We start from the raw sequence: 20,586 nt of genomic DNA on the forward strand, positions 1-20,586 counted from the left end.
CCCCCTGCCCCCCTGCCCCCCTCCGCCTCCCCCCCACCTCCTCCCACCCCACCCCCCCTGATGCCGCCAACAGGGGACGCGACTCCACGTTGAAAATCCACGGTCAAGGCCCAGGCTGGGCCGCGAGCTCACCTGATCCCTTTGTTCTGGGCCACGTGGTGCAGGGAGAGTCTGGACACGGCAGAGATGACCTGGGGAGACCAGAAAGACGCCGCTGTCATTTCACGAGACACCAGAAAGTCGGCACGGAGCGCTGCGCGCCAAGCCCGCTTCATCTTGGGGAGAGCGACCCGCACTCACCGCGCCGCGTCTGGGGGCTGGATGCCCGTGGTGTGTGGTGCCCAGTGCTCGTGAGGGTGGGGCAGAGGGGCGGGCCCGCCTCACCCCTTCCCCTCCGGGTGCCCCCCCCAACCCCAGGCAGGGCCGCCTCACCCACACAGGGGCCGGCCTTGTCAGGGCCGGGCTCATCCCGTACCGGTCCTGGAAGCTACCGTTGATTCGTGACCTGTTCCCAGCAGGTGCTGACCCGGCTCGGAGATCGGGAGAGGTCCAGAGAAGTCAAGCGACTTGCCCGAAGCTACACAGCAGCATGGGACCCAGCGCCGACACAGTGCTCCCTCCCCTGGGCCCCTCCTCCTTCTGTCTGACCTTGTAAATTGACACCGGGCCCCTCAAAGGGTCAGGGGGAAGGAGGCAAAGAGCCCCGGGGGGCAGACCGCACGAGGGGTCTCTCCCCAGACCAATGCGGAGAGATAAGGTTCTCAAGCGCTGGGCCACGAGCGGCGGCCAGGGCTTCCCGGCTGCCCCGTCCCACCCGTCCTGCCCGGGGCCCCAGCCAGCCCCCTCCAGACACACAGGGCCCGCCTGTCCCCCAGCCTCGGAAGCCCCCACACAGTCCCCCCACAGATCTCAAAACAGGATGACGGGGAAACTGAGGCAGGGAGAGGGGGTGGCCGCCCCTAAGCACAGAGTGTAAAACGCATGAGGGGCACATGGTGGCTCCGTCGGTTCAGCGTCCGACTTCAGCTCAGGTCACGATCTCACGGTCTGTGGGTTCGAGCCCCGCGTCAGGGTCTCTGTTCTCAGTGCGGAGCCTGCTTCAGATCCTCCGTGCCCCTCTCTCTGCCCCTCCCCACCTGTGTGCTCCAGCTCTCTCTCTCTCTCTCTCTCTCTCTCTGTCTAAAGTAAATAAGTATTTTTAAATAAATTAACTAAATTAAACACACGGCTGCTCACGATTCGTCACAGAATTCTGGGGGCCCCTGGCGACGCGGACGCAGGCCTAGCCCTCAAGGCCCCTTGTGTCGTGTGCGTGGGTCCCCGTGTGTGCGCGCACGTGCGTAAGGACGCAGGTGGGCTGAGTGTTCGGTGCACGCGTGTGTGCGATCTGTGTGCGCCTGTGCGCGGTCTGCGTGTGGCCGGCCCGGGGCCCTGAACAAGGTCACAGACGCCCTCAGGGCCTGTGCACGTCCTGCCAGCCGCGCGCATCTGGGAGCCTGGGGACCTGAGGCCAGGCCTCTGGCCGAAGCCCCTGCTGAGACCCATTTCGCAGACTTGTTCTGGCTGCGATGTTTTAAAAGGGAGGAGAAACCGCAGCCGTCCAGGAAGCCCCTTTGCTCAGCCGGCGACCTCGGCCAACGAGCCGAGGGCTGCGGGGGGTCTTCCCGGAGGTGGCCACACTGGAGGGGCCGGGCCGTGGGCGTCAGGGACCCGTGGAAGGTCGGGGTCCTTCCCCAGACAGGACGCGCCGGCTCAGGGCGCAGCTGGCCCGGCCGCGGCCCCGGCTCGTGTGCTCCAGGGGGCACAGTCATGGGGGCAGGTGACAGCGCGTGAGGGCGCGCTGCGGTCAGGGAAAACAAACATGGAAGCACGGCGCAGTGGGCTTCCGGGGATTTGCTAGAAGCCAGGGAGGGCGGAGCTTGAAGGGGTCGGGCACTCAGGCCACCCCCTCCCACGCCTCCACGCTGGCGTCGTTACCCTCTGCCGCCCGCCTCCCCGGCCGGCCGCACACAGGCCGGAGTCCTCCCGCAGAGCCCCCGCACTGCAGCCATGGTCAGCCCTGGCCCAGGAGACGGGACCTGTCCCCTGACCTGCACTTAGTGGGAAGCCTCTGCCCGTGCAGGGGGAGCCCCAGGCCCGGAGGGGCTGCCGCAGGGGAGCCGGCCAAGGTCAGACGACAGGTCTCTGACCTGTCCACGTGCCCGCCGTCCCAGCAGACGCAGTGGCTTCCCTGGTGACCAGGCCACCTCCACCCAAGCCCGCGGACACTCTGCTCCAGGCTGGAGTCTGTCGCCAGCGGTTGTGAGGGACGCAGCTCCGGGTTCCCGCCGAGCCAGGGACGGCATCTCCCTCGGAGGCGCCCTGGCTCTGGGGCTGCAGGCTCCCTGGCTGGCGTCTGGGCAGAAACGGGAGTGCTCTGGGGGGGCCCACTGTGGGGACCCCCGCTGCGGTGACCGAGGAGGGCAGGGGCTGCCGGGAGCAGGCGCGGGGCCTCCCGAGACGGTCGTGGGGTCAGACGAGGGCCTGCAGCAGCCCCACGGGGAAACACGGCGCAGGCGCACCTGCTGCAGGGGTGAGGAGCCCGAGTGGGGCCCCGGCCGGGCAGCCTGGTCCCGGGACGGAAGGAGGGGCTGGGCGATGAGCAAACACCGCCCAGCCCACAGCCCTCCAGCTCATCTGAAAACGTAAATGTCGAAGGATGCCGTTTTCCCCACTTTTGCCCCCACTTCTCGCCTCTGTCCGTTAAGGAATGGAACACAGACACGAACACCCACCCCCTCCTCCCGTATAAAACTGGCTCAGGCCTTGGGGCTCAGCGATCCATCCACCGCTTGGCTGGGGCCAAGGAAGGTGTGCCCGGGTCGGGGCTGGGGTGAGGCCCGCTGGGAGGAGCCACACGCACGCCCGGGAGGGTGCAGGGCGTGGATGGGGCGGCCCAGGGGATAGCGGGCAGAGGCGTGCCATGTGCGCCGGGGCTGCAAGTCTTGGCTCCGTCCCCACCCAGCCGCGGCCCGCTCCGACCCCACGCTCTCCACCAGCTCCCCTTCTGGGTTGGACACACTCCCCGACACCAGCAGCCCACCAGCTTCCCTGCACTCAACAGACCCGAGCCCCAGGCCTACCTCCGGAGGCCCTGGAGCAGGAGAGGGTGGGGCCCAGGAACCTGTTTCAGGCCCCGGGGGGCCCAGATGTGGGGCCGAGGTTGGGTGCCCCAGCCCCAGGGACCGGGTGGAACAGGCAACCCCACGGCCTCGGCCAAGGCCTGCAGACGGGCACGGAGGGCGACCCGGGTGTCCATCTCGGGACGGCCTGCGAGGCTCGGAGGCGCTGAAGGGAAGGGACAGTCAAGCAGAGGGAGCAGGAGGGGCGCGTGTCCCGCAGCCCCCAGGGCCCCCAGCCAGCACCCCAGGCCAGCCTCTCAGCCTCTGAGCTTCAGCCTCCAATCTCGCTCAGGCGTGGGGAGGTGGATAGGCAGCCGCAGGCCACGTCCCCGCGGGGCCAGAAGGACCTGGCTGGGCCTCCAGCAAATCCCGCCGTGTGGCCCTCCCGGCCAGCAGGAGCGAGTCCGTGCTGCCCTGGAGCCGTGAAGAGGACTCTGGGTCCCCACCCTTGGGTGCGTGCAGCCATTCAGTGCCAGAGGTGGTCCTGCAGCCGTTTACAAAGGCTCAAAAAACAATCCATCGGCAGCCGGGCTGGCCGACACGAGGCTCCGGGAGAAATAAAGTCAGACACACCCACACCGGGGACTGTGAGCCGCTGTGCAAACTGATGTGGTGGCAGGGAGTTTGTTGATATAAAACATATTCATGAATCCCGTAAGTGAAAGGAACAGGTTGTAGAACATGTACAATCGGTAGAGTCTAATTTTTAAAATTATATACTCCTTAGGAGAGACGGGCGGAAATGCACGAGACGCCAGGTGACAGGGTGGCGCCTCCCGCGCCGCCTCAGCTGTGGTGTCACATCTTCCTACAACGCGCGGTGAGGAGGGGGCGGGGCGATTTAAACAGAAATCCAGTCTGCGGGCGCCCAGCCCGGCTGCAGACCCCCCCGCCCCGGGCTGTCCGGTCAGCAGCACACGCTCTGTAAACCAAAGGCTCTGACTCCGGACCTTACGGTGGAAACAGGGACGGGTTCACTCATTTCCCCACAGCCAGCACAAACTGGTCGAAAACACCACCTCCCGCCCCACCTCTGCCCCCCACTCACGCTGCAGCCACTCAGGACCCGCACTGTTGTGAACCCAAGGAGGACGCAGGACACAGGACCTCCTTGACATGTGTCAGCACACGAAGCTGCGCCTTTGAACTTTATATTCCAAGTACCCGCACACAGGCGTCACCTGGCAAGTGTTGATGTGGCTGGATGGATGGATGGACACATGGGTACATGGAGGGCAGGAAAGAAGGAAGGGAGGGAGGGAGGGAGGGAGGGAGGGAGGAAGGAAGGATGGGAGGGAGGAAGGAAGGAAGGACGGATGGATGGATGGAGGGAGGGAGGGAGGAGAATGCACGGATGGATGAATGTAGAAGACAGACAGACGGGTGGAAGGAAGGAATGGCAGAAGGAAAAGTGAACGAGTGGCCACACGACAGGGGAAGGCCCTAAGTCTCCGGGGTCCATCACCCATCGCGCCTGCCAGAGAGACCAGAGCCTTTCTGCGCTCCGGGCGGATGGCTCGGCAAGGACCCTGCTTCTCAGGAAGATCTCTTGGGCTCCTGCCCTCCCAGGCCCCTGAGGGTGGAGGCCCGAGACTGGGGGCAGGCCAGTGCGGCCCGCCCCTCCTCACGCTGCTCTGCCTTGCTCATGCTAAAGTCCCACTTGGGGACATTCCCAAGGCGGGCACAGGTGTCCTCTTGTGCTGAAGGGAACAATGGGTCAGCCGCCCTACCCAGCCCTGCGGCTGAGAGCCTGCCCTGGGGCACAGGTCTGTGCCCACACCGCTCAGGGCATTTCATGAAACTTCTGAGCCCCAGGACGGCTCCCCCACTGAGAGACACCGGACTGGACCGATTGCTTGCCCATTTCGCAGACAGGAAACTGAGGCCCCAAACCAGGGCACCTGCTCAAGCTCACACAGCTGCCAGCGGTGGCTGAGAGGGACATTCCTATCACCTCCCCCCAACTGAGCCTTGGAGGGGGAGGGCCGTGACGAAATGTCTTTCCTCCACACCTGTCCCTTTCCCTCCGGGGGTGCACAGGGACACAACCTGGTTGGCTACGCGCCCCCCCCCCCAGGACGCCCACAGCCACTCCAGCTCCCTCAGGCCCTCTGGACACCCGACACGGCTCTGTGCCTCACAAAGCTTTCTCCCAGCTCTTTTGGGGCTGGCGGCACACTGACCCTCAAACCCAGGCTCCCAATGGCTTCTTCTCATTCCCAGGCGAGGAGAACCCAGCCCACTGAGTCTGTGTGACAGGCTGCAGACACAGGGTGACTCTGGGAGTGCTCACAGGATGTCCGTGGGTGGGTGGACACATGTATGGATGGTGTGTTGGTGAATGCACGGGTAGATGGGTGGGTGAATGGATGGGTGCGCGGGTCAGTGGAAGGGTGTGAGGATGAATGGGTGGGTGTGTCAGTGAATGGACGGGTGCGCGGGCAGATGAATGGATACATGGACAGACGGGTGGGTGTGGGGGTAGATGGATGGGTGGGTGTGTGGGTGAATGGACGGGTGGGCAGGTAGATGGATGGGGTGGATGGATGGATGGATGGATGGATGGATGGATGGATGAGGATAAACTGCATGCGTGGAGGGAGGGGTGGGCAGACGTGTAGGTGGACGCACAGGATCAGCAGCAAACGCTGCCCCTCCATGTCCAGCTACCACTTCTGGAGCTCGAGGTGTAAACTATGCACCAGACAAGCACAACGCTAACCTTATTCCCGGGTTACACTTCCCTTCCCCCGACGCCCCATTTTTAGAGGCAGAGCCTGGGGACTGGATCGAATAGGTACCTTGTCCCGGGTCACCCAGCAGTAAGTGGCCAATTCAGGAACCAAACCTAGATCCGCAGAACCCAAACCTGTGCTCTCCCTGCCGCCCCCCTCCCCGCGCTCTCCCGCTCTCCCCCGCCCCCCGGGCTCCGCCGCCCCCCTCCCCGCGCTCTCCCGCTCTCCCCACCCCCCCTCCCCGTGCTCTCCCCGCCGCCCCCCTCCCCGCGCTCTCCCTGCTGCCCCACCGCCCACGAGAGCTGCAGCTGGGCCCGGAGCCTCCTCCCGGGCCTGGCTGGGCCACACCTTCCAGCCTTGCCTGCGGCTCCCGAGGTCCACCCAGTGGACGGGCGCAGACATCACGCCTGGCTCCTGAGCCCTTCTGCCCCTGGGGAGCCTCACAAGAGCCATGTTCAAGTGGTGAGGCCTCCATCAGCCTGGTCCCTGAAGGTCCTCCTGAGGCAGAGGTCACACAACACACACACACACGTGCACACTTGCACACGCATGCACACACACACACACACACCTGTGCACACGCTCTGCCCACCTGGAACCTCCCGGAAGGCGTGCTGTCTCCGGCGTGAGCCACCCCCACCCCTCCCGTTTCCCGTGGGACTTGAAACAGGAACCAAGGCTTTCTGTGTGTTTGTCCTTTTGCTTTATGGCCTTTTGTTATCCTGGATGTAAGAGACAGAAGTCCTCCAGATATGAGCCATTTATGTGGAAACGCTGTTTCTCTGCAAGCGAAAAAAAAATCAATATGCCTCAGAATACAGGCTCGGACGCTAACACGCGCCGTAAAAAAGCAGAGTTTGCAGCGCTGACAAAATGCCTGCACAAAGGACCAGGCGCTGACACATCACGGCCGCGGGAAGGCAGAAGGAACGTGTCGCTTCCAGCGCTTCGCTGGCACTGCCCCCGGGGAGGCCACCTAGCTTCCCCGAGGTCCCCGATGAAGGAGCACGGCCGGGAATGATCCAGAAGAACAACAAAAGCAGATACAAGTTGGCCTTGAAGCGGGACCCGGGGCTCCTCCGTGCCGGCGACGGGGTAAGTGAGAGCGGGCAGATCTGCGCCCATCAAACCCGCTCGCTCCGAAGCCTGACCCGATGTGGGGGGGGGGGCTTCCCCACCGGAGTCACTAAGCAGGACTCGCACAGACCCGGCTGCAGCCGCAGAGCCTCCTTATCAGCCGTCACCACACGTCTGGAAACACACACGCACGCACACACACGCAGCTCCACGAAGCCACACGGCAAGATTGTGAGCCTCATTTAAACGTGTTGCCCCGGAAACTCCCGTATCTGCCTGGGAAATCTGCAGCCAACGCGGCTGCATATTTAGAAGCAACTCGGCGTGAATCGCTTCCCCGCCCCCCCAGCCCCCAGCCCTGCGTCCCCCCCTTCTGCCTTTTTCTGTTTGCACGCGGAGAGCAAGGCCAGAAAATCCTCAGCGCTGCTGAATCGTCACAGAACGTGAGCCGCCATCGCAGCCCGGCGGTCAGGCCCTGCCCCCCGGGGCGGCCGGACAAACGCGAGCAGGCGGGCAGCGCGGCCACCCGTCCCCACTGCTCCCTGCGAGGCCCGAGTGCAGGGGACGGGGTGGGCCGGCCGCCGGCCCCAAGACGCCCACGCGGCAAAACGAGAAACACCACTCACGGGAGCCGGTGAAAGGCAGCAACTTGGGAGGGCAATGCAAGAAGGAGGGTCTGGCTGTGCTAGAAAGGGGGTTGGAGTTCAAAAGCGGTTTCGGAGGAGAGGAAAAGACGGGGCGGAGAAGCAGAGTCCGCGGACGCCTCTGCGCCGGCCCCTCCTCTCTCCTGAGCTCCCACTGAGGCTTCCGCCGACTTGAACCCCCAATCTAGCTGCACGCCCTCCGTCTCAGTGGAGGACGGGGACCTCACAAGGCCATCCTGAGCCTCAGCGACCGGCAGGCCCGGGTGCTGCACTTGGAGGACTGACGGCCGGGCGAGCCACACACACAACACGGATGCGTGGACGAACGGCGCGAACTGGGCTCCCACGTCGAGCGCCTACTTGTGCCGGCCCGTCAGGGAAGGTGCTCTAATTAACTTGTCATCACGGTACAGTGCGGAGAGCCACAGGCCAGGACAAAGTGCCAGAGTCATGGGTTCACGTCCTAAACCCGCCGGTGACGACGGGAGCCAGTTTTCCCTGAGCCTCGGTCTCCCCGTCCACGGAACCAGGGACACAACACACAGGTCACTAATCAGACACAGTGCTCCCTCCCGCTCAAGCCGGAGGCAGCGTCCGAGGCTTTCTCCCCCGACGGGCAGTGCCCTGCGCCAGCTCTGCCTGGCAGAAAGACCCAGCATCTGCAAGGAGAGACCGGAGTCCACCCCGAGAAACACCAAGGCCTCGCCGTCTCGAGTGCCTCCGAGCACTGACCGCCGTCCCTGACCTGTAACGTGGGGTCCAAGGCTCCGTGGTCCCCAGGCGGGGAGAGGGCCTGAACCAGAGGCTGTGGGAATCGATCGCGCAAACCTAAGCGATCCTGGGTGGAAAAAGCACAGTGACTACCTGGTCCAAATGGGAAACGTAAATCCAGCCAGGGGGCCGCAAAAGATCTGCGAGGCCCCCAGCCACTGCCATGAGACCCCGCCTAGAGACGGAGGCGCCGTCGGAGCTCCAGCCTCTGGCCCTCCCTGCCACGCCTCCATTAGCAACTAGAGCCGTGTGTCTAGGTCTCCACCAGGTCCATTTCATTTTATTCCCCCAAACCCTCCAGGAGACTCCTCTGCTGTTCTTCCCATTTTATGGAGGAGTCACTGAGGCCTGGCAGTTCGAGGCAGACGAGCAGTGACCTGAGACAGACTCACTGTGGGCACCCCCCGCCCCCCCGCTCTCTGGCCCAGCCCTGGCCCAACCCTGGACGTGGTCCGACGGTGGCAGGCAAGATCAAGTGGGCCCCTGTGGTTCTGTGGAGGCCGGCCGCCCACCCGGCCACGGTGGGGGCTTCAGGGAGCTGGCGGGGTGGGCCGCTGGCCGCCTGTGAGTGCACGCTCGGAGAACACAGACGGCCCCCTCCCACGCCGACAGGTAAGAATGTGCGAACACAGGAGGCACTGAAACAGACAAGCAGCAACGTGTCCCCTCGGATCGGGGGAGGCCCCGAACCGGCGGCCCGGTGCCGTGAATCACCGCCCTGGTACAGGGCGAGGCACAGGAATCCTCAAGGCCCAGGGGCCCGGCCCGGCTGAAGATGCCAACGGCGTTACAGACGCCACCGGGCGGGGCAGGAGGGAGCCCCAGTCCCACCTGGAAGCCGCGCCCCGTCTGAGAGGCTCTGACCACACGTTTCCTGCCCCTCTTCCTTGCAGGAGAGGCGGGTCCCCGTGCCCCTTCAGCCCACCCCGGCTTCTCTGCCCGTTCCACTGACCATGTCCAACCCTGGGCTCCCTGCCGGTGGTATGGGGTCAGGACCAGCTTCCCCGTTTCCCAGATGAGGACACTGAGGCCCCGACACAATCAGCGGCAGGTCCAAGACTGAACTTGTCTGCCCGACCCGGCCCTTTCCAAGCACTTCTGCGTTCTCGCATCGAGGAGTGACATGCCTCCGCCTTGCCATCAACGATTTGCCAGAAACAAGGAATGGATTCCTCAGGGTGCCCACGACCAGCACTGGGGACAGCCGGGGCTGGGATGGGGACAGACCTCCGTGTACAACCCCAGGAGGCCAAGCCAGGGCCCCTCAGGCTGGCCCACATTCACAAGTGGTACCCCCAGAACCTCCCTGAATGAGCCTGAGTCCTGACCATGAGCCTGAAGCCTGACCTTGAGGCTCAGTCTTGATTGTGAGACTGATCCCTTGACCATGAGCCCAAACCCTGACCTTGGGTCTGAACCCTGGCCATGAGCCTAACTCCTGATTGTGAGTCTGAGCTCTGACCACAGCTTGAGACCTGATTGTGAGCCTGAGTCCCAATCATGAGCCTGAGTTCAGATAACAAGCCTGAGTCCTGGTCCTGAGCCTGAGTCCTCACTGTGAGCCTGGTCCCCGACCGGGAGCCTGAGCCCTGACCGGGGGCCCAGCACTGGGCTCAGTCACAAGTACCCCACCGCCTCACTCAACCCTCAACCACCCAAGGAAGTCCGTGCCACTGTGCCCCTCGTCAATCACAGAGGATCAGAGTGGTCACCTGTCCACAGCAGCAGACATGGTCAAGACCCCGAGGGCTGATTTGTGCTCAGTGCTCCTAAGAAGGAAGCATCCAGAACAGCCTCAGCCTCTGTCTGAGCCTCACCCAGAACCCCCTCCTGCAGCACCTCTGGCTCAGCCCCTCGGGTCCAGGCCTCCGCCATCTGTCAGCCCCAGCCTGCTAATGGGGAAAGAGGTGACAGCAGCCATTACCTGCAGAGGCCCGACGGGCTTCACTGCCCCCCCCCCCGCCGATTAATGGCCATTTTAATGGGAAGAGGAACAAAAATTGTATCTCTTACACCGCGGCAATAATTTTTCAATGTACACGCTTATCTCCAAAGCGATGACTCAGTAACTCAGTTACTAAGTACAAGCATGACCTCAGCGCACTGAGGAACGGGGCTCTGTGCCAGCCGCACCCTCCGGGGCTGGGCCGGGGCGCCGGGAGCACCTCCGGCACCCTGCACCCCACGGGCTGACGGCAAAGGAGGGGGTGGCTCCGGGGAGCCAGGGCGGGCGGGCGTCTGTGCCGCAGCGGCCACGGACACGACAGGACAAACTGCAACTGGGCGTTTTCACAGCTGTGACATGCTTGTGGGTGTTTCTGGAAAGATCTGCCAGGACCCAGCATTAAAAAGAGTTCCGCCATCCCAGCCACGGAACGGAACCGAGTCTGTCTCCTCCCTTGGGAAGTCGGGGCCACGCAGCCCCTCGCGGTGAGGAGCCCAGGTGAATCCACACCCTGCGGCCTCACCCTGCGCTCGGTGTCATTCCGGCCCGTCCTGTGGCACCAAGTCCTCTGTGGCCGCCACGAGGCCGAGGCCAACCTTGGCTATGAACTCAACACGCTCCCCCGAATACGGGCGCTGCAGCCCTGATCCCAGAGGGAGGGTGTTGGGGGTGAGCGGGAGGGACATGCGGCGGGGCCCCCAAGGGCGGGACCAGTGTCCCTGTGGGGAGAGACACAGAGGACAATCTCTCCGTCCCTGCCCCGTGAGCGCACAGGGAGAAGGCCGCCGTCCACCACCAGGAAGAGGCGCTCCCGCACCCCGACCCGGCCTCGAGGCTCCGGACACGTGGGGGACCCGTGTCTCTGCTGTAGCCGCGGGTGTGTGGTGTGTCACCGCAGCAGCCCCCGCGGACGGGCACCGCCCTGGGGAGGCAGCCCCTGCTCACCGCCGGCCCTGGCAGGGCCCCCAGGGAGCCATCCATGCCCGTGTCAGGCGGGGTGGGGTTGGTGGGGACGGCATGGCAGCTGACCGATGGGTGCAGGTACCCGCCCTCCTCCTCCTGCGTCATGAGACGCAGCCTCTGACTCCCTGTAGGAGGGAGTGGGCCAGGGGGTCTCCGCCGCTCTGGAGCCAGGTGCCTGCCCGCCCCACCTAGGGCCCCCTGTGGCACGGCCTTCCAGGGGGTGCCACCGGCCAGCCAGGCATCACTAACCCCGCGTCTGCACCCAGCTGCAGACTGTCCCCGAGGTCTTGGCAGCGCCCTACATCTCGGGGTCCTGGCCCTGGCCCGTGGCACAGAGTACCCGGCGGACAGGTCCCACACCGCACCGCTGTGTCTGCAGCATTCAGTGAGCACTGGGGACGAGTGGCCAAGGCGGCTTCCTGGAGCCTGCAGGACCCACGGGCCCTCCACGCCACAGGGCGAAGGACGAAGGAGCCGGCGGGGAGGAGGGCCTGAGGGGGGCATCAGGGAAGGCTCCCTGGAGGAGGTCAACCCGAGGGATGAATGGGGTGACGGGCTAGCGAGTGCCGGGGCGTGCAGAGTGGACCCAAAGTAAGTGAGGGCAGCCTGCCCGCCGCACGGCCTCGGGGTGCCCTCAGCACCTGCCCCGCGCAGTGGGCCCTCCTTCCTGAGGCACACCAGCCCAAGAACCCACTGCGCCGCGCCCGGACGCCGACCTGCGCGATGCCAGCCCTCCCCAGGACAGAGTCTAAAGTGATTTTTCCCTTCGGCGCACTGTTTCCAGAAACAGATGGAAAACGACGGCCGACAAAGCTCCAGGCTGCTTCCGAGAAAGGAAGTCATCTCGATTCCAGCTTCGTCCCAGCCCGTCGAGGGGCTTCCCGCGCCAGCCGCCTCCGGGATGCCCTCCCACCTGAGGGTAGACTGACGGTGCCTCCCGCCCGGAAGAGATTCTCTGTGACCACAAGGGACACCACGTACGAAGCCAGCCGGCCCGAGGAGGAGGAAGCAGAGGGCCGTGGCCTGGGGAGGACGGCCGGGGACACACCCACCTGCTGCCCAAGGAAGCCGGGTTCCAGGCACTTCTGCCCCTCATTGGGCACGAAGCACAAGGGGGCCTTTCCAGCAGAAATATTGTTTTTTAAATTAAAAAGAGGGGAGCCTGGGGGGCTCAGTTGGTTAAACCTTCAACTTCAGCTCAGGTCATGATCTCACAGTCCGTGAGTTTGAGCCCTGCGTCGGGCTCTGTGCTGACAGCCCGGAGCCTGGAACCTGCTTCACATTCCGTGTCTCCCTCTCTCTCTGCCCCTCTCCAAGGCTCTCTCTCTCTCCCTCTCTCTCTCTCCCTCTCTCGCAAAATAAAGACTTAAAAAATAAATTAAAAAGAGATAGAACATTTAAAAAAATCTTAAAGGGGGGCCACTAGGGGGGCTCAGTCAGTTGAGCATTTGACTTTGGCTCAGGTCATGATCTCACGTTCCGGGTTCGAGCCCCGAGGCCGGCTCTGTGCTGACAGCTCAGAGCCTGGAGCTGCTTCGGATTCTGGGTCTTCCTCTCTCTCTGCCCCTCCCCTGCTCGCACTCTGTCTCTCTCTCTCTCAAATATAAAATAAAACATTTTAAAAATAACTAAATTAAAGATGGGGGCTGCCACCTGTCACGGCCCAGAGGAGCCCCAGGGGACATGACGACACGATGTGATGTGGGGGCCTGACGGGGGCCTGACCAAGGAGGTCCACCCTCGTCACCGAGCAGTCCAGAGTGACCGACCGGGCCAGGTTCCGAACCAGGCAGCCCAGCGGTCTCGTCCTGGACGCAGCTGCGAGAATGATGTCCCTTCACCACCCCCGAGACAGGGGCTCCAGGACACGGTGGGACAAGCCTCCCGCAGGACGGAGCCCTGGCCCGTGACAGCGGCACAGGCTCGCGAGGAGGGCTCTGGGCGTCCCCGGACTCGCGAGGCCCCTCCCAGGGAAGGGCACCGGCCAGCACGGCCCGCCGATCGGCGGCTCGGGGGCCACGGTTCTCTGCAGCAGCTCCGCGAATCCGCAGCCGCGCTTGAATCTCTAAGGCTCGGAACGCCCCTTCCGCAGGTTCCCCTGGAGGCTCCAGCAGGTGAGGGCCCCGCAGGACCCGCAGCTGGGAGCACGGGGAAGGGGGCAGGCAGGAGAGAGACACGGAGTCCTTGAAGGCATGAAGCATGGCGGCCTCCCCGGAGGTGGGCAGAGAGGGTGGGGCAGGGGTGAAGGTGGGCGGGGCCGGGCTTGGACGGCGCAGGACCAGTTAAGGGGCCTGGACTTCACGTTGGAGGTCACAGGAAAGCAAGAAAGGTCCTGAGGCGGGGTACAGGACGGGCCCCCCACGAGGCCAGCGCTTCATCCGGCGCCCCCGGCTCAGCCCAAGGGTGTGGGCTTCCCAAGGCCAAAGGCCCTGTGGGCTCCGTCTTCAGGGCCCCCGGGGGGCGCGCTCTCAGCGCCTGACACCGAGTACGAGTCACCTGAGCGCTGTCGCTACAGCCAACGACGCTCTGGACTGGGCTCGAGGGTCCCCAGAGCTCACGTCCTTCCCCAAACCTCAGCGGGGGCCTTCCATGGATGAAGGACTCTCACGGACAAAACCCATTAGGACGGAGTCGTTCTGGAGCGGGGGCCCTTCATCCAGCACGACTGCTGTCCTTGCGAGAAGGGACGCAAGCGGCACACGGCGAGGAGGAGAGGCAGAGACTGGAGGGAGGCAGGAGAGCCCAGGGCTGCCAGGAGCCCCGAGGGGCAGGCGCCCAGGGGCCTCGGGAGGGAGGAGTCCCCTGAGCCCTGGAGCTAGGACTTCCCGCCCCGGGACTGGGGAGAAGGCAGTTATGCTGCAGGGCCCCAGCTGTGGTGCTCAGTCACGCGGACCCGGCGCTGGCCCGAGGTGACAGTCACTAGCCCTTCAGAGAGGACGGGTTTCTAAATGTTGGGGGCCCTGGGAACCCCCCAGCGGCAGAAGGCGGTCAGCCACCGAGGCAGGGCTCCCAAGGAGGTGACGGCCGAGGCCCAGGCAGGCGGGGAGAGCACTGCCCAGGGACGGGACGGGACACCACGTCACCATGACCCTGAACACCAACTCCCCTCTTCCCGGAGGCCCCCGGCGCCCGAGTTTGAGCAGGGTCCCCGCACCCACCCTGCGCTGGGGTGGCCCTCCTTCACCAGGAACCTCTCCCTCCGCACTCTGCAGATCCTCCCGAGTCCGGGGTCGGGGAGGGGACGGTCCCTGAGCCCACAAAAGCCCTGACGTCCCCACACAGCACTCCTGATGCAGAGGGCCCCTGCCGTTTGCTCATCTCGTGCTCCCCTAAAGAGTCCTCGGAACGGATAGCGTCGCTCTGCACGAAGTCGATGGCTGGTGAGACCGGAGAGGGCAGGCAGGCAGATGGTGACGCTGCCCCGTGGGCAGCTGGCGGGTGTGGACAGCAGGAGGGGGAGGATCCGGCAGGGTCAACTGGGGGCAGCGCAGGGCCAGCTGTGGCCGGCTGGAGACGCGCAGGCACTCCAAAATTAACAGGAACGTGTGGGGACAATGTGGAGACCAGAGCCCCCCCGCTCAGCCGACCGGCCGCCATGCAGGAGACCAGTCTGGGCACGGTCAGAGCAGTCTCTCAGGGGCTCAGGCTGCAGCCTTGGTAGTGAGCACCCCGTCACCGGAGGTATGTAAGGCATTGGTGCTGGCACTGCACAGGCGATCGGACGAGACCTCCCAGGTCAGTGCTCCTCCGGAGGTCAAGTGCACCCCGTGCCCCACCTGAGGCCCACACACGACTGAAAACTGGTTCTACCAACTGTCATGGATGAGGACGAGAATTCAAAATGAAAGGGAAACTTCTAGGATTAGTAACCAAGCCAAACCAAGCCAGGCGCCCTCCCCCGCACACACGTGTGCACACATACGCACATGCACACACACGCGCGTGCGCACACATGACCCAGGCAGCAGAGGAGCTCACTGGGACCCCAAATGAGCCCCAGAGGGTTATGCGCCTCCTCCATGCACCTGCCGTGCCTGCACTGTGTCCCCGTGTCCCCTGGGCCAGGAGCGCCCTCCCCCGCCCCCCGCCCAGCCTCAGCCTGCTCCAAAGTGCCCCTCAAAGGCCACACAGCCTTGTTTGCCCCAGCCCCGCCCTGGAGCGGGCAGACCGCCCCTGCTGCGCCCCACCGCACGGCGCGGACTGACTCGTGTGGCACCACCCCGTACGTCAGGTAGTGACGAGTCACCAAGCTGTCCACTTGGGAGAGCTGCCTTTTCCTGTGAACACAGGACACTTCGATAGACGTTTACATTAAAACAAAAAACAAAAAACAAAAATAACCCCCACTCTCCAGCTCTGAATCTAGAAACTCCAGAGACATTTGATTGGCTTTACTGGCTGGAAAACCTGCAGCTCGGGGAGGGGAGGGGCGGGGAGGGGAGGGGAGGCCACAGAAGAGAGGGGGCACCGGGTGCACGGGGCAGCTCGGCCCTGCCTGCAGGGGGCGCCCAGCTTCCCGCCCAGTCCAGCGCAGGGCGCGTGAGGGCGACCACACGGGAGGGGGTCCTTGCCGCCTACGGGTGCCAGGGACTCCCCTTCTTCCAGAAGGGCCTCGTCCACTCCAGGCCCCTCAAGTGCCCGCAGAGCCCCGGGTGACCGGCAGAGGCGGGATGAGCGGGTTCTGGGCAGAGGCCGAGGGCCCAGCTACCTGCCTGAGTCTCTTCTCAAACCCGGGAGCCGGTCCCGCGTGCGGCGGCCCAGCCCCGGGGGATGAGGGGGTCTCGGCCCGTCCAGTAGGAGCAAGACTACCCCCCCCCACTGCCCCCTGCAACCTCAAGGTCTGGCGTTCAGGCCTCCCTGCCACACGGCCCCGCAGGCGGGGTGGCTCAGGGCCCTTCAGTCCCAAAACGAGTCTTGATTTGAGGCCACCAACCGTCCAGCGACCAGCAGCACCCAGGACTTCCCGCAGGACCCCTCCCAAGGCCGACCTACCGCTCTGTGGGGTCCCAGAGACCACGACACCCGTCCAGTCACCTCAGGTAAAGTTAAGGATGCTCTCACGAGCACCTCGCCGGCCTCCACTCACCGAGCGGGCTCGCTCGGTCTCCAAGCCAACCCCCTGCCCCGCGGGCACTGTGACAACTCCTCACAGAGGGCCAGGTCCCTGCCCCCAGGGCTGCCAGGCTCACCAGGCCACGTGGGCCGGGACGCCTGCACCCTGCACGTGCACCCTGCCCTCCCGCTGCAGGCTCGCCTTCCCGGGACGGGGCCCTGACCCCAGGGGAGGCTGCGGCCTCCGGGCCCACACTTGACACGCTGGGCCAGCCCTCACCTGCTGCCAGGAGATGACCGTTGGCTGAATGAACAGACGAGCCAACACTGTGCTGAGTCCTAACAGGCCCCAAACTATGTGCACAGGCTCCCGGAAGATGCGGAATAAACGGGGGCCGGCCCCGCAGCCAGCCGCCAGCCCACTGCCCACCGCAGGCCAGAGCCCACACGGGGAACCCCGTGCCCCAGCACAGCCTTGGCCAGAAGGGGGAACCTCCAGGAAAACACACAAGATGGGGCCTCCCTGCTGACCCCCCACCGCTTCCCGCGGATGATGGGGGCCACGAAGGCAGATGCTGAGGACCCTGAGGCCCGTCTCTCTTCCTCAGCACCTGGGTCGCTGGGACTCAGGTGCACTCAGAGAGAGCCAGCCCGTAACCTCCTGGCTGGGGCCAAGGACAGCCAGGCCCGGTCCCTGAAGCCACGCCCTCCTTTGGAGTAGGAGGGGGCGGGGAGGGCCATCTGCCGAGGGAAGTGACCTCTCCACCCCAGAGCCCTCGGGGACCCCCTGTGGGAACTAATTGCCTGGAAGCATAAATAACCCGCCCCAGGGACAGCGTGGGGGCCACACGGCGAAGCCCCACAGGCCCCCTGAACGGGAAACAAAGGCGGCCTCAGCTGCTCTGAGCCCACCCACCCACCGCTCCCAGGGAGGGGGCGCTGGGAAGACACCAGGTTGTCAGAGATGCAGACAGCTGGGCCCAGGGAACTCTCTGGGTCCTATGAACACACCTCTCTGCAAATAGCAACTGCAGCCAGCAGCCCCCCTCACTAGACCCCAGTGCCCGCCCCCCACGCCCATCCCACTAGACCCAGTGTCCGCCCCCCACGCCCCACGCCCATCCCACTAGACCCAGTGTCCGCCCCCCACGCCCCACGTCCATCCCACTAGACCCAGTGCCCGCCCCCCACGCCCATCCCACTAGACCCAGTGCCCGCCCCCCACGCCCCACGTCCATCCCACTAGACCCAGTGCCCGCCCCCATGCCCCACCATCCATCCTAGGAGGTGCCAGGAGGGTCCACGTCCCTTTGCCCTGACGGTCGTGCCATGACAGTGCTCAGCACAAGCAGGGGGCTATCCTCACTCCCCTCCCCCCAACTAAGCTCCCATAAGCCCCTGGGAGTGGGGTGAGCCCCCACTGGAAGATGAGAGAACTGAGGCCAGAGGGGATGCGAATGCCCAGGGTCATCCTGGGTGTGGGGGCAACAGAGCATCTGAGTCACCCGGGGACCCCCAGCTCCCACCCAGGATGGGCCCTGGACGCAGCCCGGAGGGGAAGGTGCCATCTGATCAGCCCCCTGGCACGGGGCGCTGGAGGAAAACGCCGAGAGGCCCTCGGAAGCAGAGAATGGACAGCGCCCCCCTCTGCTCCTGCAGAGCTCAGGCTGAGGGAGACGGGCCGGAGTGTGCCCTCCCCCCCCCCACCCCTCCGCATCTGTTACTCCATTATCTGACTATTCCCACCAGGAAGGTACTAGAAGCTCAGCCCAGGGGCAGCACGCTCACACCTGGGCTCGCGTCCTGGCAGGCCACTCACCCCTCTGTGCGTCTGGGCCTCACCTGGGAAGGAATGAGCACATCATGGGGTCCCCCTTCCCCGACGGGGAGACCCCCTGGGTGCCTGAGCGGGGTCCTCATGCCCTACGACCCTCCAGGTGACATCTGGTCCCCCGGTTGGGCTCGGAGGTCCCTTGGTGATTTTCCAGCCCCACCACCACCTGCTCCGGGCTCCAACTCCCCAGCTGCCCGTGCCGCACTCGGGGTTGGGCCCGCGTCTATGCTGAGCTCTCTTCGTCTCCACAGTCCTAAGGTACCAGCTTCTACCGCTGCAGCTGCCGTGCAGGGCTGGCTCTGCTGCCGCGGGCGGCGGTGGCGGCACCCAGCGTGGAGGTGCTCCCGCCGGACCCTGGGCCTCGACGGGGCGGGAGGGCGCCCCTCACGGCAGTGTCCCTGACCGCGCCTGGAGCGGCAGCCGTGAACGCACACACACCACCGCACCCCCCGCGCCCCGCACGCCGGCTCTGGAACCAAGGCCAGGGACGTGCTGCCCCTCCTCCCGCGTCCTCGGGGTCGCCGGAGCGGCCTCACAGAGGCGGGGGCGGGCCTCCCGGCGGCCCCCGGAAAGTCAGAGCTGGACAAACGGGGATTGTGCCCCAATTAGCATCACGAGCCCGAGCCAATGGACTGGACCCAGAGGGCACCGCTCCGTCGGCCGGCCTTGAGATACTTAACATCCGACTTCCAGACCCAGAGGGGCACCCGTTATCGAGATTAATTAATTGTAGGTGCGCACAATTCACCCCCCAGAAACAAAAGTGACCCCTCCCCCGGTAAGAGGCCACGGGGCCCCGGGGCCCCGGCCAGATGGCTGGTCCCTCAGGAAGGGACCGTCGTCACCTGCAAGGTGCAGGCCTGAGGGCCACGGACTCTTCCCACCTCCGACCTTCCCACGTGCGGCCAGCGGGGGCGGGGGCTGGAGGGTGGGCCGGGGGAGGTAGCAACTGCCACCTACCCTCTGCCCTCAACTGGGAAGGCCAGGCCCAGAGAGTCAAGGGCACAGACCAGAGGCCGGAACAGCCCGGAACGGACCCTGGACAGGCCACCTGGCCTCGGCTCCTCCTCCAGGAACGAGAGTGACTACGGCCCCCACCCCATCGGACACAGCGAGGACCAAAGGGTCTCGGGACGGTGACGCACAGAGCCGTCCCCGCGGCGCTAAAGCACACACGTGTCTGTAGGACATTTCATGCAGAGAAACGCTGCTTTCCCGTCCCCGTTACCCCTCACCAGGCGACAGGGCGTCACCCGCGTTGGTGCCGGGCACGGCCGGGGCCCCGGGGCCGCGCCAGCGCGCCCGAGCTGGGATTTCAGTACCATCCATGAGGACGCGTGAGCGAGGGCCGCTCCGGGGAGGGCCCCACACACACCGTCTCTGCCGCGGAAGGAGCCGCCGGCCGGGAAGGTGGGGGCTGCGGCTCAGGAACCCGCCCGGCGTGCGTCCTCAGGTCTCACGGGATGAGACGGGGAGTGAGCCGCAGCCCGGGGCCCCGGCAGAGTGCACGGTGCGGAAGGTAGATGCGATGGCCAGCGGTGAGCAGCCATCCGACACTGTGAGGTGGGGGCACATGCTGTGGACGGGGTGGCGGAGCAGGGGATGCTGGGAGCCTGCGCCGCACAGCTGCCTGGGCTCCTGTGAGGTGGCTTCCAGTTTGTTGCATCACTTTCCCAGGGTCTCCTGCTTCAGCGGCCTCCCCTTCCTCACCACCAGCTCCCCAGCCTTGTGCTCCCCAGCCAGCAAGGACCCTTACATCCGACGTGCAAAACTATTCAAGTCCCCTAGTACCCACCGGACGTCTTCTGGTCTGAAGAGGGGAAGTTCACTGGCAGGATGAGGGACCCCAGCAGGACCTCAGTCCTCAAGCCTTCCAAGGGGGCACCCCCAGGCCGCCAGCCACCTCCTGGGGTCTGGACCCACCAACCACTCCCCAAGACCTCTCCTGTGGTCAGTGTGCCCATGAGCTTGGTCCAGGTGGCCCAGAGGGCCAAACAAAGACCGCCTGTCGGCCATCATCAGAGAACATTCTGGAGGCAGTGCCCATACCGCATACCAGGACTGGGCTTCTCAGGGACCAGGAGCCACAGCAGAAGCAAAACGAAGAGGCAGGAGGTGCCTGTGGCCTGAAGAAGGGAAGCCATGCTACCGGCAGGTCCCCCCCACCCTCAGTGCCCGGAGTAACAACAGGGTGATAAAGGAAGGCCCAGTGGGGAGCCAGCGCAGGGGGCAAGGGGCGGTGGGGCTGAGGAGGAGGGCCAGGGTGGAAGAGGGATGCTGGAGAGGAGGCAGGGGTGAGGTGGAGGAGAGGGACGCAGGGGAGGGTGGGGAAGGATGTAGGGGTGGGGGAGAGGGGAGAGGTACAGAGGAGGGGAGAGATGTTAGGGAGAATGCAGAGGTGAGG

The 20,586-nt window shown here is 65.1% G+C and overlaps 1 protein-coding gene across 1 annotated transcript in view; it reads right to left on the minus strand.

The window, feature by feature from the left end:
• Positions 1-20,586, minus strand: part of VAV2 (vav guanine nucleotide exchange factor 2) — a 119,568-nt gene that overhangs the window by 65,629 nt on the left and 33,353 nt on the right. The window contains exon 3 of the mRNA XM_029921025.1: positions 133-191. Within this exon, the coding sequence (XP_029776885.1) occupies positions 133-191 (59 nt within the window). The remainder of the gene's footprint in view (positions 1-132; positions 192-20,586) is intronic.

This window comes from Suricata suricatta, chromosome 13 (genome assembly GCF_006229205.1).
Source record: "Suricata suricatta isolate VVHF042 chromosome 13, meerkat_22Aug2017_6uvM2_HiC, whole genome shotgun sequence".
NCBI lineage: Eukaryota > Metazoa > Chordata > Mammalia > Carnivora > Herpestidae > Suricata > Suricata suricatta.